Source organism: Serinus canaria, chromosome 1A (assembly GCF_022539315.1).
Source record: "Serinus canaria isolate serCan28SL12 chromosome 1A, serCan2020, whole genome shotgun sequence".
In the NCBI taxonomy this organism is placed as follows: domain Eukaryota; kingdom Metazoa; phylum Chordata; class Aves; order Passeriformes; family Fringillidae; genus Serinus; species Serinus canaria.
The window spans coordinates 14,978,736-14,997,214 of NC_066314.1; the positions used below are offsets into that span (position 1 = coordinate 14,978,736).

At 43.5% G+C, this 18,479-nt stretch overlaps 1 protein-coding gene across 1 annotated transcript in view; it reads right to left on the reverse strand.

Annotated features, from left to right (window-relative positions):
- Positions 1-18,479, reverse strand: part of CELSR1 (cadherin EGF LAG seven-pass G-type receptor 1) — a 165,587-nt gene that overhangs the window by 35,100 nt on the left and 112,008 nt on the right. The window contains exons 6-15 of the mRNA XM_018910241.3: positions 12,906-13,063; positions 11,842-12,005; positions 10,705-10,830; positions 5,959-6,125; positions 5,315-5,500; positions 4,884-4,997; positions 4,382-4,556; positions 3,554-3,695; positions 1,754-1,874; positions 476-659 (exon numbers count right to left, since the gene is read on the reverse strand). Coding sequence (XP_018765786.2) covers positions 476-659; positions 1,754-1,874; positions 3,554-3,695; positions 4,382-4,556; positions 4,884-4,997; positions 5,315-5,500; positions 5,959-6,125; positions 10,705-10,830; positions 11,842-12,005; positions 12,906-13,063 — 1,537 coding nt within the window. The remainder of the gene's footprint in view (positions 1-475; positions 660-1,753; positions 1,875-3,553; positions 3,696-4,381; positions 4,557-4,883; positions 4,998-5,314; positions 5,501-5,958; positions 6,126-10,704; positions 10,831-11,841; positions 12,006-12,905; positions 13,064-18,479) is intronic.

The window sequence follows — 18,479 nt, forward strand, 5'->3', positions numbered from 1 at the left end:
AGGCAGAGTGCACGAGGTGCACGGCACGGTGCCTCTGTGGGCAAAAGGCGTGAGGGCTCTCACGGGCCTCTTCAGCTGCAGCTCAGCAATGGAACACTGCACTGGCAGATGAACTCAGGTTTAAAGAAAAGCTGCTGCTAGTCCTTTGCTCCCCCTACTCCCCCTCAGCTGGCTATATTTCCATGTGAGAAAAATTAAACAGATAAGAGCTTTTATTACATTCCCTCAGCCCCTGTGGTCACACTGGCATGTATCTAGGAGGGGTGTAGGGAGGAGGGGTGTATGTTCAGCCCCCATTGCACCCAGTGCTGGAGCCATGCTGCTGGGCCCAGGAGTGTCCCCACAGTGTCCCCATTTGTGCACTGCCAGCAGCTCCAGTCCCACACGGCAGCGCAGGCAGGCAGCATGGCTGGGCCGCATGGCAGGGCAGTGTGGCCGGGCCGCATGGCAGGGCCGTGTGGCCAGGCCAAGGTACCTTCACAGCCCCTCACGGTGACCTCTGCAAAGGGGTTGTCACAGCGGTTGCACTGGCGCCCTATGACGCCGGGCTTGCAAGGACACTGTCCTGTCTCCATGTCGCAGGCGCGCGTGTGGGAGCCAGATGGGAAGCAGTCGCAGGGGTAGCAGGTGTCACTGCTTTGGGGCCTGTAGTAATTGGCCTAGAAAAACCAAAAGGATAGACATGAGGTGTTTGACTTCCAAACCGCTCACATTTCTGAAACCTGCTCTAGCAGCATGTACATCATAAAAGGGCTCATTTTGCAGAGCACAGGTAAAAGTTACATTACTATTATCAGAGACCCAGGGTTTGCGTTGCCATTTGCAGTGGAGCCACAGGGCCCGCATTAGTCCTTGGGCACTTGTTGCAAGTGCCCACCAAATATATTCTTGGAGGATTTACAGTTTTCTCAGCTTTGCAATTCTGCTGTTATATGGCATGAATAAGCCACTAAGGAAACTTCCTGCACTGTGCATTTGTGTTTCATGTAGAGGGTGGAGAGCATGCAATAATCCCATATTCCAAGTGCCTCTGTACATGCATTTGATCTGAGGCGTTAGGACTGCACAAGAGCGTGGAGCTGGCACCCCACTGACTCCATTTTGTGCAACAGTTGCTGTGAGTCCTGCTGGCATTTCGGAAAGGAGCAGGGGGCCAGATTCACAGCCACCAGTCTGCACAAGCCCAGCTCCTCTGATGTCATTCAAGCCAGTTTAAAACCTATTGTGAGAAGCCCTTTGTAAAACCTTCATGACGAGGTGCCTCCCCTCCCATGTGCCCCATCTGTCCCTGCCTGTCCAGAGATGAGGAAAGCATTTAGCCCTGCAGCTCTCTCCAGCTGCCAGGCCTTTTGCTGGCCATAGCACAGGGGAGAGCTTCAGCCAGCTGGCCCGAGCGGTTTCATGGCTATTACTCACTTGTGATGCACAAAACCCCACTGACACTCCTCTGCACCCCGGCCTGATCTCCCCTGATAAACCAGGCTGCACTTCAGAGATCAGAGCCAGGCTTTCATCCTCTCGGCTCGCTTTTCCAAACACAAATAAGATAAGAGCTATACAGCATGATTTGGAGAAGGGTGGTGCCAGCAAAATGTTTTGGGTGATGATTAACTCCACTGTGCACATACATATATATGTGATACAAAGCACAACTGTGTATACTTTGTATCAGATACTCACTTGTAATTATTAGTGGTACAGTTTCTTTTTAAACTAAAGAAATTTTGACTTTAGAATGGTTTGTTTCGCTTACCTTGCAGTGGCATTCTCCACTGGTCTTATTGCAATCAGAATCAAAGCCTTTACTAGTCTCACAATTACATGGGCCACAGATGGGATTTCCCCACCAACCTCTGGGACAAGGTAGGTCGATCCTATTAAAGAAAATCAAATTGAAAGAAAGTTATTTTAAGTTCCCTCTTAAAAAGTGTGGGAAAAAAAAACTTTGGGCCAAATCTGCACTCAACTGCATCATCTTACAGAGAGCAATGTATCTCAAGCAACAATCAATACATATATAAATATAAATACAGTATAATATGGGAAAATGTAGAATATCAATGCCATGAAAACCTAGAGGGAATGTTTTTCCAAGTATTTTCAAGTGCAGGCAGCTCTGAGCCTGTGCCCTGGTTTATCTACCACCACAAACTGCCTTGAGGTACAGCTCCCCAACACTTTCTATCCCACTCCCCATCCTCATCCTGCTCCAGCCCACAGGGACACAAGTTAGGTGCAAAGCTGTCTGCCAGCTCATCCTATAAAGAAAAGCCACTACTTTCAGCCAACCTGGCTTTCTCAGACTGTTCACAACAACGTCTGAAAAGTCCTGGTCTGCCTCAGGAGAGACAGAGGACACATGGCCGGGGACATGGAAGAGGGGAGGGTGGCAGCTTTGATCTGGACTGTGGATCAAAGACTATGATTCAGACTGAGTGCAGCAGCACTGGAAGCTAAGCAGCAAGCCAAAGGCCACCCCTGCTGAAGGAAAACCCCCATTCTCACTGGGACTATTTCATCTGGGTGAGACTCTGAGCTGGTTATCCCACAGATGCCCCAACAGTAGTTCTGGAAGGAGAACTCTGATTCTCTGATAGCTGGGAGCCTTTGTCAAGCAATAGCCTGAAGGACAAGGGCACTGGAAATGCACAAGGTATCCCCTCCCTGCTGCTCATTTTTAGGAAAGAAAGCTATTTTTGTCTGTTTTGAAGAACAATACCAATTTTATTTATGGTAATTGGCAGGTTTGTACTTCTGTGCTTTAGAATATGAAAACCACAATGTTGCACTTGACACATGTCAGCAGATAATGACAAGGGACAATGTCTCTCTGTCGCTAATCCAGAGGAATGAAAGACAAATCTGGCAACAGCACAGCCAACATTTGCAAGCTCACACTACAAAAGGCAGAGGAAGAAGCTTGCAGTTTTCAAAGGGAAGGAAACATCACATGAGCCATTCCTAAATGGGGAAACAAATGCACTTCATTTGCACATCATGAATGGCCCATATTACAGTAAATCAAAGTGCCGCCTCTGGGATAAGGCTGGTTGCTGAATGCTTATCAGAGACCAGGAAGCTGCTGATGAGAGAATCAGCACATTTCTCCCACAAAGCAACTGACACAGGCCCCAGACTGTCCAGAAGAGATGGCTCTTTGCCAGCCCGGGGACTGGACCTACACTGCAAAGAGACCTTATCTTGCTAGAGGCCACCAAACTGGTGCATCACTCTGTGTGCTGGGGAAGATGGAGGAGAGATGCAGAGCAAACTCAGGCCAAGCCCACCACAAAGCACAGGTGAGATGCAGTGCTGTGCAACACAGCAGAACTGGTTGAGCCCCTGAGCAGCTGATGAAGCAAAGTGGCTCTTGAATAACATGTCTAGTTTCTGGGAAGAGTTCAGGAATGCCAAAAGGCAACAGAGCCTAAAATACCACTCAAATTGTAACAGGAAAGTTTATCGGAGCAGAACAGTAAGTGGGAGGACTGCTGGCCTAGGTGAAGAGCTTCCTGGCAGGATCAAGAAACCAAGAACAAAATAATTCTCTTACTTGCTTTCGCAGTACTGTCCATAGTAGCTTTGTCCACACTCACAGGTGTAGCCGTGGGATGAGCTAGGTTTGTGCACACATGTGGAGACATGCTCACATGGATTCAAGTTGCATACATCAACACAGTCTCTCCCAAAGTACCCTGGGGAGACAAGGTAAGAAAATTACAGCAACCATTGTAATTTATGATTTGCATGTCTCCAAAAGACTGTCTGTCTTAAGCTTATTCACTAATAACACATCTTTGATAATCAGTAGATTCCCCCTGAGATACCATCAGAAATGAAGCACTCTTTTCCCTCTCAAACAAAATGATACTAAGCTTATTCTTTTTGACAGTCTGTTACCATGCTTGAGGCACCCTTGTGCCTTTGGTTCCCAGTTTTATATTTGGGGCATGTGCTACAAATAGTTTTGTATTCTCTTGCTGCATGTATGAGAGGTGACTGTGCTGGGTGCTGACAGCATGTGCTGGCTACATGCTCCAAAACAGAGAAAACATTCAAAGTATCTTGATTAGAATGCAGAGTGACAGACTGAAATTCAACAGCAGAAAAGGCTGAAAAAGAAAAAAAAAAACCCATTAAAAGAAAAGGGGAGGTGCACGGGAGACTTTTGGACCAGAGACTGTCTTTTTGTTTGGTGGATACATTGCCTGGATTCTTAGCCCAGGAGTGCAGCTTCCAGGGTGCTACAGTAAGAGTGAGAAGGGTAATACTGACTGGAAGAATCAGAAGATGAACACTTTGCCAGCATGCTGCTGCTGCTGTGCTGCTTCTGATGGGATCATGAAGGTGTGATCCATCTCCTGTATGAGTGGCAGGTTACCTGGGTCACAGACACAGGAGTAGCTGTCCCAGTCGTCACTGCAGTAGCTGTGCTGGGGACACGGGTTGGAATCACAAGGGTTATCCACTTCACAGCCCTCCCTTACGTTGATCTTGATAGCCTGTTTCATGCTGAGTGTCGCTATGTTTGTAGATGTCTCTCCCATTCTTACTCCCTGGTGACAAAAGACAATTATTTTAAAATTATAAAGTCTCCTTTCAGAGTACAGTATTATGTGTTTCACTATTTTCATCAGTCAATGAGGCTACATTTTAAAGAAATCACCTGATGAGCCAAACCGAGAATTTTTTTCAAATTTATTCCCCTATGTGATAAGATTTGTACCTGGCAAAGTGGGCAGACTTTAATATTTTGATTCTTAGATAATTTCCATGGAGGAAACAGAAATGTTTGAGGGTGGATGAAAAAGAAACCTCCCACATTTTCACCTGGGCATTTTCTCACGAGCTCAAAATTTTTTGCTACACTTTTAATTTCATACCTGCATACATCCATAAAATCCCTGCTGGACAGAGACTTGGTCTCCAGAGACACCTCCCACAATGATGCTTTTCATTTTCAGTCCAGGTAGTTGATTTCCAATCTGCACAGTGCTCTGTGAGGAAAACAACAGCTGATAAGAAGCACTATCATCCTCTGTGACACAGACAGAGTTGTGATGGAGTCAAGCAGTAGCTGATCGATTACATAAAAAATACCAAAGCAGTGAGGAGCCAGATATGGGAATGTGTCTTTTTATATCTTCTTTGTAAGATATATTATCATAAAGCTTAATAAATTAATATCATTGATTAGGCATGAATCACTGCAGAACATGTCTCACAGTGTAAGTACTTTCCACAGTCCTTTATCCTAGTTTCTCCTAAAAGCATTTGTGCAGTGCTCAGTGGCAAAGTTTTGATGCTGCCTTACCTGGTACATCCCATAGTCCAAGGACATGACAGCAAGGTACTTGAGATCTTTACCATCTTTTGCACTCTTCAGCTCTACTAATAAATGATGCCATTCCCCGTCACTGACCCGTGACTGGCTCATCTTCAAACTAGCAACCTGGCTCAGGCCACTGTACACTTCCAACTGCACGTAGTTGTTCAGTATCTGTTGGGAGAAAAAGAAAAAAACAACCATGTCTTTTTTTGCTACATATTTGTACTTACTGCAGAAGAAGATGGAGGGTAAGATAATATATCCTAAGAAAACCCAAAAGGAAAAAAAGCCTAAAAAGTAAAGATGGGAATGATTACAAGAACTCCTTGTATAATTTTGGACTTTCAGACTCCAACTTCCCTTATGGGCAAAAAATCCCCAAAGGAATAGATTCGTTTTTTACCTCTATATTAATGCCCACTAATACCTCTGACTAGAAAAATAATGAATATTATTTTTATAATGATATTTTGATCATTCACTTGTTGATCACTGTAAAAGGCTCAAGTAATGATATGTTTTTATTGACATGCATTTTGCTAGGTGGATGAAGCAGTGTAATTCACCTGGCCATATCCACTGCTGGGGGAGTATTTATTCTTTTCTAAGCAAAGGCAGCCACACTTTACCTGAATGTTGATCTTGGATGCAGCCCCAGCATTGGCTTGCATTAACATGCCATTGACTTTCCGGGTTCTGAACATCAGCCCAATGTACCACGGCACAGAGATGGTGATGTCAAGGTCACTCCAAATGATAATGCTCTCCCCACTGAAACGCTGAGGAGAAGGCATTGCTGTGAATCAAAGTACACAAGAGAAACAGTTTTTACCCTTCAGGACAAATGTGAAGAGGAAGAATGATGCTAAGTCACAGTGATGACACAAGGGAGCTTGTCCGAATTCCACTGAGCTATATTCAATCTACCATAAATGAAGAGCTGGTCTAGGGGAGTTATTGTGAAATAGTTGATAATATTGCAAATTCACAACCTACCCTGGTTGCAGGTAGGCATCTTGTCTTGGTGCTTGTACTCAAAAGCAGCACCTCCACACTGTTGTGGCATTACCCACATGAGAGCTGTTCCTAGAAAGGTAAGCTCAGGATCTCTGCTGATATAGTCCTGCTGGTGAGTGGGTGGACAGAGCAGGAAGTATGAGGGCAACAGTCAGTTTAGATGTTTACAACATAACCTTGATTACCTGCTTCTAATTAGCAGATTAAACACAGGAAAAGGCTGGGAGGCAACAGGAAATATGAATGAATTGTGAATACTCCAGGGACAGATTATTCAGCTGCCTCAGCTACGCAGTCTTTTCAGAGGGAGAAAGTTTCTGTGGAATTGCCTAAATCACCTGCCTTAAATATCCTGAGGTGACAACTGCAAAATTGCCCCCCCTCTCTAACCTTGCACAAGCACAGCTCCTACAGGGTGACACCAATGACAGCCTTCAATAGAAAGCACTTTGCTGATGGAAAATAGAGGAACACCCATCCCCTTGGACTTCTAAAGTTGTTACCCTGGGTAACAGGAGCTACAATCCCATGGATTAGTTGATCCCACTGATTAGAAGCACAAATTAAGCCATGAGAGATCTGTGCTATTTGCAACACCTCGTATGACACCTCCACCATGTGTGGAACCTTGTAGGAGATCTACAGTCAGCCCCTTCCTGACATCCTTTCTTGTGGACATGTTGGTGAAGTTCATGGCAGCTTTTTGCCAGTGGACACAGGCCTTAGAGACTGGGTACAACCACCACAGATTAGCACCCAGACTTTTATTTCATCATGTGTTGAGTCCATGACTGTTGTTTAACAGTCTTTCCCCTTCTGCTCCACACTACCATATCTGCTGACACTTTCTGGATTTTTTTGTAGTAGATAATGTATATACAAATGCCTGTGTGTTACTATATACTATGTGCATATGTGTAAGTCCTTAGAAAAAGGTTGAGAGATGACTCCATACCAGAAAATGGGGGAAAGTTGGTGTGAGGATTTTTTTGAGGAATAAAGCCAAACCCCAAATTCTCATATGTCTGCCTTGCTGGTGTCTAAAAAGGGAATGACTGGGGTGAGGAGTGCAGTGCAGGGGTTGGAGTAAAGTGCAAGCCCTTTAGCTCCCTATTTGTAAGAAATAAAAAGTCAGGGACTACTGGGCTACCACTAGTCAAGCCAGAGGTGGAACTTGACTTGCTCTTCCTTAAGATGTGGTTACTCAACCACCTCACACCAGGCTAAGGGCAGGCAGTCCCAAGAGGTAGCCCTCCTGCCTCCTGCCTGTGCTCTTACCTTTGCAGTCATACCACAAATGTCAGAGAGGGCATATGGTGGAACAACTGCAGCATAACCTGCTCTTGAAAACCAGATGGCAACTTTAAAAAAGGTTGTCACCAGATACAGATGTCTCAGGTTGCTTAAAAGTTGAGTGTAGTACTTGAATTCTGGCTATTTGGGCCAGGGCACAATTCTGGGCCAGGGCACAATTCATCAGCCCACACTGCACCACATCAATGTAAAAGTAGCCAGGTCATCAGTGTTGAGCAGGATTATTTTCTCTTGCTCCACCTGTGCAAAAGTCAGCCTTCGCCTTTCTCCTCCACCCTGCTGACTTTCACAATAACCTCAGCTTCCAACTGTGCTGCTGGTTTTCTGGACTGTTGCTGAGATTTTTGAGCCATCTGCCTCTGGAGTGCAGAGGCAGGATGTAAATTTGTGGGCTTCCCACCTGCTGCGGGCTGGGAATGCTGTGTGCAAGCATTTCGCCTTTGCTCCTGGGAGAACTGGACTGGCATGGCAATTAGCCACCCTCTTCCTTTTCTCACTGGTGGTGACTTTCTGTACTTGCAAATACCATTCCCTTCCCACACCTTCTCCCAGCCTCCCTCCCTTCCCTGAGGCCAGGGTGCACCTTTCCCTGCTAGTTAAATAGAAATCCCCATTTGTCAGCCCCCTCTGACCTCCCTTTTCCCCCCAGCCCTTCCTCATGCCTGGGACCAGGAGTGTCCACGGAGGGGTTGGCACATTCACTGTCCTCAGACAGAACCTGACCTCTCCTGTCACCACAGAGGCCCACATGCTTCCCAGCACCCCCTGCCATGGGCGGTGCAGTGATACAAACTGATCCTGTGCTCAGAGTTTGCCACTTGAAGCACTGCCTGTGTATCTACGCTCACTCTAAAGAGAGTCCTGCACTCAACAGGCCAGCAGAAACACGTGAGGGCCATTCCCTGTGGAGACAGAGGGCCTGGGGAAACATACTGCCAGCATCCCACTGGATGTCACCTGCAGTGTGGGTGCTGGACATGTGGAAGCTTATATTTAGGTCCAGTCCAAAGCTAGTGCAATGACACTGGCCATCCAAGAGTGAGTCAGACACAGCTGCTAGATCTTCTTCACAGAACTGCAACACCTAATAGTTTAAAAGAATTCAATTACAATAAAGGTGAAACTAATTTTTCCTTAATTTTATCTCCCTTCTATATATCAGCAGATGGAGAGGGGAACTGCCAGAAGGTGAATTAACAGATTCTAGGAGGGTGATGAAGGTAAAACATCCCATCCTCACTAGTGTAGACCAGATCCCAGAGTTTTGAAGAGCAGGAAATGAAAAAAAGATTAACTGGTAACTTGCCAAAGTCTGTCCTCTGTTAGCCTGAAGCAGAACCAGCACTCCCATAAGGATTAAAGAAATGCAGCACTCCTACTCAAAACTGCAAATATTCTATTGAAGACTTTTTTAAAAATAGCTGCCTAATAATAGCTAATGCTCTTAGGATCATAGCTGAGCACTCAAATAAGAAATTTGAAAGACAGGAAAATAGCATATCTGTGACTGACTCTATCTCCTGAATTTAACTTTGGGCTCCTGAAATCTTTGGTCACATTCTGTTTCTCTCTTGGCTTGCAATTTTTCAAAAAATACCATTAAAGAGCCAAGCAGCCTCCTGCCTTCAAACTGTCAGAAAAACCCCACAAACTGAGGCATCAGCAAGAACATGGGGTTTTTCATTAACAAAGGGGACATGCAGGAATGTACAGTGCTGGAGGCACTGGGTGACAGCTGGGACTGGGGAAGGCAGTGCTGCTGTGACTGCTTTCATCTCTTTCACCTGAATTTAAAATGAGTTTCCAGGGATGGCCACAGAGCCAGATGATAATCTAAATCCCAAACTTTGTGGGCTTGTTTTGAGTTTGGGATAAGAAAATAGTAAATAAAACAAACATTTGATCAAATTTTGAATTTCCATTTGAAAAACAGAGGGAAGGAGAGTCTTTGCATGTGATAGCAGTACTCCAATTTACACCAGTACAGGACACACCATAGCTGGGCCACTGGCACTCCCCTCAGGATACATCAGAGTGGATTTGTAGCACAGAGAACAGCCAATAATGAAAAAAACACAAGAACTTCACCAACAAACATTCTTGATATGAGACACTGGAAAAATCAGACCTTCATACAAACCTGGGGAGCTCAAAATATTTAAGGAGCTGCTACAGAAAGCAGGTACCAGGCTAGGGGCAATAATAGCAGCTCTGGGCTCTGTGTCAAGTGGAAGATAGGAAGAGGTCTCCATGGTTCCTTTTCCCTGCTCTTCACTCTGCAAACCTTTATCTCCAAGACAGAAACTTAACCACGTGTCCTTTCCTCTTAAGCTAAATTGCTGCTTCTCAGGAAAGGGAAAAGAAATTGCCACTACCAATACTAGGTCCAGTGGAAACGTTTTCTTTGCTGGAAGCTTCCAGGAAGACTCCAAAGGAACAGCTATCTTACAGCACTAACCCCATGGGACTCCTCTGACAGGCAACTCCTCACTTCCAGGGGAAAAAACTGACTGCAAGTTCTTCACACCCTATAAAACTCACCTGCTGCTCCTTCCTTATCCTTTGGTAATGAGGTTTTACACATATATGCACATTGTACTCAATCAAAGAGAAATCCAGTAAAACCGAAAGTGCTCTTACTTAGCACAGAATGCCTTCTTGCCAAAAAAGTAGTGATTAAAACAGCACATTCATCCCCAGTTTGAGTCAAAGCCCAGTAAAGTCAGCAGGATTCTTTCCACTGATTTAAAGGGGCTTAGGATCAGGCATTTTTACTATAAACAAATTACTAAATACAGCCAAGTTCTTTGGAACTACTTTGCTTATGTAAGTAAATCAATGAAAGCTGCTCTTATTCATGACAGTGTGTCATCTACTACAGAGGGGATCTCTAACATTATTTCGAACAGATAACGGGTGACAGTGTCAACTGCAATCTTCTGTTACTCTCAATCATCACAGCTGGACATAGGTGCTGTGAGGTGGCAATGACAGGCAGTGACATGTGCACACATGACAGGCACAGCGAGCTCTGTGCAGCCTACCTTGCTCACAGTTCTTCCCTCCGTAGCGCACAGGGCACTCACAGATGTACGTGTTCCACTTGTTGATGCACGTGCCTCCATTCTGGCACCAGTTGGTTTCACAGTAGTTCCTCTGAGCTGCACAGCCTGCAATTCAGGAAAACCATTACTTTGTATGGTTTCAATTTAAAAAAAAAGGCTCTGAATGATTGTATTTGAGTTTTTACATAAAAAGAAGACATGGCTATTCTAGGTTTGGGGTTTTTGCTTTTTTTAGAAAATGTTTTTGAAGTCAGTAAAGCAAAATGTGGATGGCAAAAATTTATGTAAGCTGATCATGTGTTAAATGCATAAAGGCAAGTCTGCCTATCAAAGGCATATGCTATGACTCCCTCCTTAATCCACAATCAAGGCAACATACTTTACAAATGCAATTTAGCTCTTACACAGACCTTCAGCAGCATGGACAGAAGGGACTTTCCATTTTTGTGTGTAAGAGCCAGTTTTAGGATGATGAGAACATTCTGTATGCCTAATCACTGGAACTAATCCTGATCAGGGATCCAAGGACTGGAAATCAAATCCAACAGGCTGCTCCATGAGGCAGGTTTCACATTTGGGGAATTGCAGAATTTTATTTACAGAACAAACACAATTTATTAAAAAGTCATTGTAAGTGCTGTCTTTTTCATGAACTAATCCCACTGGCTTTCAGAACAAAATGACATTTAATAGGTAGTTTAAAAATAGAAGAGGAGAAGTCAATTTAGGAGTAAATTCCTGGCTGAAACTCCCAGCAATGCAGAAAGGCTAAACAAGCCCAGTCCTTTCTGATGCGCTGCTGAATCCTGGAAGTGTGCCCTGTGCCACAGGCTATTGTAAGCCTCCCTGGCACAGGTGTGGACTGCACATTACTCAAACAAATGAGGTCTGGCCAGAGACACAGCGGCAGCACAATGCCATGCAGCACCTGAAGTCCCTGCCCCATAGCTGCTTTGCCCTCAACAGTGCTAACAGGGGGACAAGGGTCATTTCAGAACCCTTGTCCCCTTCCCCTTCCTGGGGTTCCTTGCAGTGCCAGCCTCGACACCCTAAGCCTCATACAGGTGTGGCAGAGACCTTTGTGGTGTTGACCCCTGGGGCACTCGTTGCCCATACCTGGCAGAGTGCCATTATTGGCAATGAAACCAGCCATGTCAATGGGCTTGCTGTCGATGGAGAGGTTCCTCATGCAGCCGATGAACTGCCTGTTGTGCACCGGGAAATCCTCAGGCAAGTTTGGGACACCACCAAGGAGGAGAGGGCCAGTTAGGTCCAAAGATCTGAAGAAACAAAGAAATGCTCATAATTTCTTGCAAAGAGTTTGTTTTGTTTTGTTCTTTATCTTACTACTTCCATAAGCACATTTAAGCTGCACTTCCCTCTGCTACATGAGCACTTCCACAGCTTGTAATCAAAGGACTGTCCAGTAACACTAACTTTTAACTTAGGGGCTGCCATGTTCATATAGAATCCAGTGACCTGTTCCTAATAGTTGCTAATATGCAGAAGAAAATGAAAATTAGAGAAAAATGTGTAGCCACAGGACACTTCTTTCTGACCCCAGTCATGCAGGGACCGGCTGATGCCACTCAGCACAAGGTTGAGAAGTAGTACATTTTTATATAATGACTTAATTATCATAGAGTGCTAACTCTTTAAAGTCCTCTGAAGATCTTAGTCTTAATGACATTTAGTGGATGTAGGTTCTACTAAATGACTCCACACTGTGTGAGAAGTGTTATCATCTGGTCATTTGGATTAGCCCCAGTTTTTACAGCGTGCCCTCTCTTGGGATATCAGAGCACCATGTGTCTCCCAGTGGTCTTTCTGCTATCACTCATTACTTTATATCCCCCTATGTTGCTTGCTGTTCACCTCCTCTTTAAAGTCAAAAGTACCAATTTTTTTTTCTTTCTTCACAGGAAACTTTTTCTCACAACCAGTGATTTTCAATGGTTGTTTGTTTACATCCTTTATTTCTACCTCCTTTTAAGATGGGACTCAAATGGCAGAAGTAATTCCATGTCCCAAACTAAACTTTGTTACTTTTTCTCGTTACATCATATCTTTTTTTCCAACTTACTGGTTAATCATTTAGCGCTCAGTGGTTAATTGCATGCTGCTGATTCTTCACTGGAAAAAGAGAATGAGTGGAAAACACAAATATAGGGAATCCTTACTTTTTGGAGCCAGTCTGAGTCCCCTGGGCAGCACAGGTGTAGTTCCCAATGAGGCTCCCGAAGCGCACGGCCACTGCTGTGTCACAGTCGTCCACAGTCACCACAGCCACCTTCTCTCCAGAGGGCCCATGGGGAATTCCTAATCGGCCAATGTTTGGCTTCAAAGAGTAAATGGCACAAATCATACAGGGCTGCATACACACGGGATTTAAATGCTGGTTCAGTCAGCTGAACAACACACTTCTTACTACCCCCCAAAGAGGACAAAAATAGAAGATGCAAATAAAACAGCAGAAGTTAGGCTGTCCCACAACATTTAGGCAAGGAAAAGCCCTGATGGATGACTTCAGTCAGAGTCCACACATGCCCAGTATGATACACAGGGTGGTCAGAAGTGGCTTTGGTCTTTTCCACAGCTGAACCACTTTGGCCCAAATCACATCAAACAGGTGTTTTCCCACTTCTGCATAGTAAATTCTAATAAATTATGCTCATTTTTGCACCTCTTCACCTCAAGGCAATGAAAACCCTAAAATGATGTATTATTACAATTGAAGCTTAAATCAAAGGCTTAAATCACATTTTCTCTGATGGGTGCACTCTCTCCAGGCTACCAGAAACTGAGTCCAGGCCTCTATAAAGGCTGTAGTGAGGAGTTGTCTGATGAGTGGGAGAGAACTTAGATGAAACCTACTTGTTCCAGCTACAAGATGGAGGGCATGAAAAACCACTGGCCATTGCTGGGTCAGCTGAGAAGCCCCCAGTTTCCAGTTACAGGGGAATAGAGACCAATGACCTGTGGAGCTGGACAACCAAAAATAATGGATGTATCTGCGCTTGCTCCAGCGCAGGCACATAGATGCAGGTGCAGCATGGAAGATGTGTTTCAGAGCAGCAATAAAAGCTCTGGCTTTTCCTCACCTCTGCTTCTCCCAGGCAGTAGGAAACTCCTGCCCACCCAATCACAATGTGTCCTGGTGAAGCTGGGCCACAAAGCAAGGATTATCACACTCAGCTTCACACCTCCTCTTTACTGGGTCACTCTGCCCATCACCTGCTGTCAGTTGGTGTTCTCCCCACTTCAGCACCTACTGAGTGGGGAAATTCAGTGATCCCAACAGAGAGGCTTTCCTATAGGACCACCAGGAATTCTATACCAGCCATCAAACTTCCGTGCTTCCACCACAAACAGATCCTTCATAATCTTCACTAATTTTGTCACTGATCAGATGTATTCCAGAGTAACTGACAGGAGATGATGTTTTCTGTGCAGAAAATCAAGAGACGTGGAGATGTGGAGAAGTACATTATGACTATTAAAAAAGGTGCATGTGCAAACAGAAGCATAGAAGCCTCAGTGAAGAACGAGCAAATCTGTAAGAAAACTGTTTCCATGTTTAATGTTCATATAGAGCTGAGGGGTCTTAATCTACCACAGGTGCAAGATCTCTGAGGGCATTATGGGCACAAGAGAAGCAGTGAGCTGACCCTACTGGCTTTGCAAAGGGACACCCCACAGGAATGAAGTCAGCAGGATGTGACCAGATACCCTGAAAGCCCATACATATTTACTGGATGTGTTAATCAACAATAGCTGTACCCATATGAAAATGAAGATGGCTGGGCATATGTATCTTGCTGTACACTTGCTTTAAAACATGTACTGCATGGCTGCATTCTGAAATTCATTATTTGTACAGCAAACAAGGAAGCGGTAAGGGGATAAATGAATTCTTTCTGTTTCACTTACAGACACATAAATTTGTTAACATACTTACAGCAACTTTCATCATCTGTATAGAGACAGATTTATTTTTAATGATAAGTATCCCAATGTATAAAGAACATTTTTAAAACACGTTTCCTGATGTCAATTCCAGTTGGAAAGTATTTTCCATTTCCTCTACCAAGACCTAATGTGATCACATAGTTTGGCAGTTATTCAGTATAAGGTTTTGACCTCTCTTTAGTGATATTAAGGCAGATTTTATTTTTTCCGCTACTCCCTGGACTTTGCCACTGCCTAGCTTGGAAAGGCAGGAAACACACATATCTGAAGTGCTGAAAATGTTATTGTATGCTATGATGGCAATGCTAGTGAGCAGCTTTTCAAAGTAAATTTAAAAATACATGGAAAACTAACCAACTGACAGGCAAGCCTTCCCTTCCAAACTTAAAATGTTTACATTCTGGGTGCTACTTCTATTCATTCAGAGAAATGATTCGATTAACATTTATGTTCTTGTGCTTCACTGAAATAATCTATTGTTTCTTACATGGAAGCCTTGACAAAGGCAGGGTATTTATTCCCTCAGCAGGGGGGATCTGCCCAATGTTAATCATGATTGCAACCTGATGAGACTCAGCACTTTGCAGCTGCTCCTTCACAGTCACTAGCTGCAGTAGCAAATTGATTTTTTCTACTTTTGTTTAACATAGAAACTAAAAAGTGTTTTCTAGATGTTGACTGTTCATTGCAGAACAGATCTCTGGCACCTCTTTGGCTCTGATGACCACACAGAACCATGAAGAAAGGGAATACTGCAGTGAATGAAAAGAAATCTTTTGGCAGCTCAAACCACACTTAGTTCAAACACAAGGTGATTTTCTGACCATATTAAAAGGCTCGTTTGACAGCATTTGACAGGTTTTTCCCAAAATACAAGAATATGTTACTGGGAAAGGAAAGAGATATTTTCAGACTGAATTAATGGGACAAGATCTCAAAATATGTGGCAAGTAATAAACACTATTCATATTCTCAACTGCTAACATAGGAAATACTCTATAATTGAAATAATGGGAAATAAATAAAAGACTTTATCAGAGAAAGCCCAAGTTAGGAACTCCTTCAGCAATGAATCATGGAACAGATTTTATTCATTAAATATTTTGATTAATCTTAAATACAGGTTACTGGTGATGCAAAGGATATTTAGAGTATCATACATGTTTTAAAAAATCACTTTGAATAGTTGCATGCAAGAAAGAGAATTAATCCCACAACATGAAACTTGGGATCTGATGACAAGAATTCCTGTTGCAGACTCTGAAATTCTCAGCACTAAATGATGAAAAATAATAAAACAACCCTACTAATTAACTCCAAAACAATGAGGAACCATGGTGAGATTAAAAGGTTAAAAAGGCAATACAACACTGGGCTGTTGCACAGATGCATATGAGGAAAGTTTCATAACACTGAACAGGATGGAATGTTTGGGCAGTTTTGTTTTCATTCACTAAAAATACCTTCAAATTACAGCAGGTGCACAGAACAGCAGCCAGAGCAAGTTTACCATATCAAACAGGCAAAATGGACTTGGCATGTTTAGCTTATCAAAAAAGGCTAGAGAAGAGCTTTGGAAATAAGATGCCATCACTGCAATGGACACAGTACAAGAATAAAGGGGTATAAGATGCCCATGAGTAATGTAGGCTGGTAATCTCCAGGGGATGCTCAGCCATAGGAGGGATCATCGTTGGGAAAGCAGCAGGGCTGAAAATTATAAAATAACCCCTTTATTTGCTTATGATTATAGAAGCTGATGTTAGCAGAAGACTGGCCTCTGTTTGAAAGAAAGTGACAGTGGGTGGTACTTGGAAAATGCACCAGAAAGTGAATTGCCAACACTACATGACAGCACACACACATTTCAGGCATGATCTTTGCCTCAATGAAATCCTACTGGAGCAAGACTGATCCCTAACAGTAGGAACAGCTAACACTAACCAGCATTAATTCACACTATTATTTTCTGGAAATATGTTCAAGGAGTTAAAAGCCAGACTTTCATCTGGGTACTTAGCAGTCCTTTCTGCCTGTCAGACCCATCTCCTGAAATACATGCTACCGAAAGGCAAGTTTCATTAGCTGTGCCAGTTCTGCACTCATGAGTAAATGTGCAATGTGGTGTACAGGAATTTACCAGCATGACCCCCATTAATAGTAATGCAAGTCATGTAGCTGAGTTCCTGCTCATGGAGCTGAAAATTTACCTTTCGCTGCCTAACCCTAAAGGCTGCCTTTTCAGTTAGTGCTTCTCCAGAAAGAAGCTGGGATTCAAATTTCAAAGACCACATGCTGTAACACTGAGTAGCAAGAAGAGGTACCAAACAGTGCCAGAGAGAAAACCTGGTCTCCCTTAAACAAACTATGAAAGAAGTGCATTATTCCGGGACTCAAATGAAAGGAAGAAAAAGCAGCCCTGAGTGTTGCAGTGTTTTTATCACCATCACACGATGATTCTTCAAACATTCTGTGCATCCCATAATTCATTTTGTTTGTTATAATGACTCTTAGATTTTTATGTAATAGTCACATATAGGGTCACCTGGAGAAAAGAAATAGTCCTGTTTTGGGATCAATATGTGGCAACAAAGATCCCTTACCTTTTTATCCATCTATAAACCAAGACTAACCATATTTGTGTTCCTCAAATGATAGGAATTAGTACCTAAAACTGTAAACAATGCAATGAAATTGAACTTTGCCTCACTGAGCTTTCATGAAGATCAGTGGTTCTGATCTATGAGTGACAATCTCCCATCTCATGTGTAACCCATGACATTCACCCTTCCCCACAGAGAGTCCTAGGCAAATTGTGACTACAGGAATGACAGCCTCCTAGGATGTCTTTTGAAAATTGCAGCTCCCTTTCTGACCATAGCAGAGGTAACAGTGAGACTCATCTTCTGTCTCAGCAGTGACGTGGAGGAATGACCTTCTTGAGCTGCAACAGGGTATGGAACTGCCTTTGACCACCTGTAGTGACTTTCTCAGGTTGCAGTGAGAGAACACCACTGTTGGAGGTATTTTCCTAGTGATGTCAAATCTGATTTTTGTGAAACTCAGTTACAGGGCAATTTTTTGACTCCTCCCCATAAATTCAACAGTAAGAAAGACATGTAGCTTCTCCCAGGTGAAAAACCCTGAGAAGCCTAATCTGTGAACTTGTGTTTTATAAGTGGAGACCAGACAGAGGAAAGAAAGTCATCAAAACACATCTGTTTATAGTTTGCAAATCCACTGCACAAATCCACTGTGATTACACTTAGAACATCAGAGGTGAATATTCTCATGTAGCTCAGTTTCGTTTGGGTTCTCTATTATGTTTAAGTAAATATTTAAACTGTGAGAGCCCACACAGTTACTTATTAAAGACACAGCTGGTGTAACAATGCACAGTGAATGGAACAGGCATACAGATCAACGGACAATGGGAGCCCTTGTCCTAAACACTTAACCCTTGAGTTTTAGATCATATGTCCTACTGTTTCCAAGTCAGGATGCAAAACTGTTGGAGAGGTTTAAGCAAGTAGTCCAATCTTTGGCAGACTTATTTTAAATTAAACCAGATGAGATAGTATCTGTACATGTAATAGTAATACTGCAAAGTTCAAATGTTTGTTTAGTCAATCAGCAGCAGTGGTGACATTCAGATTCCTAGATCTCACCCTTTTATTAGTTAATCTGAAAGATAATAGCCTGTTCCAGAGGTCTCACAAACATTTCCTCCACCAGACAACTTTTTTCCAACTTCCATTCCTAGATAAAAACTTGCCACTTGACTT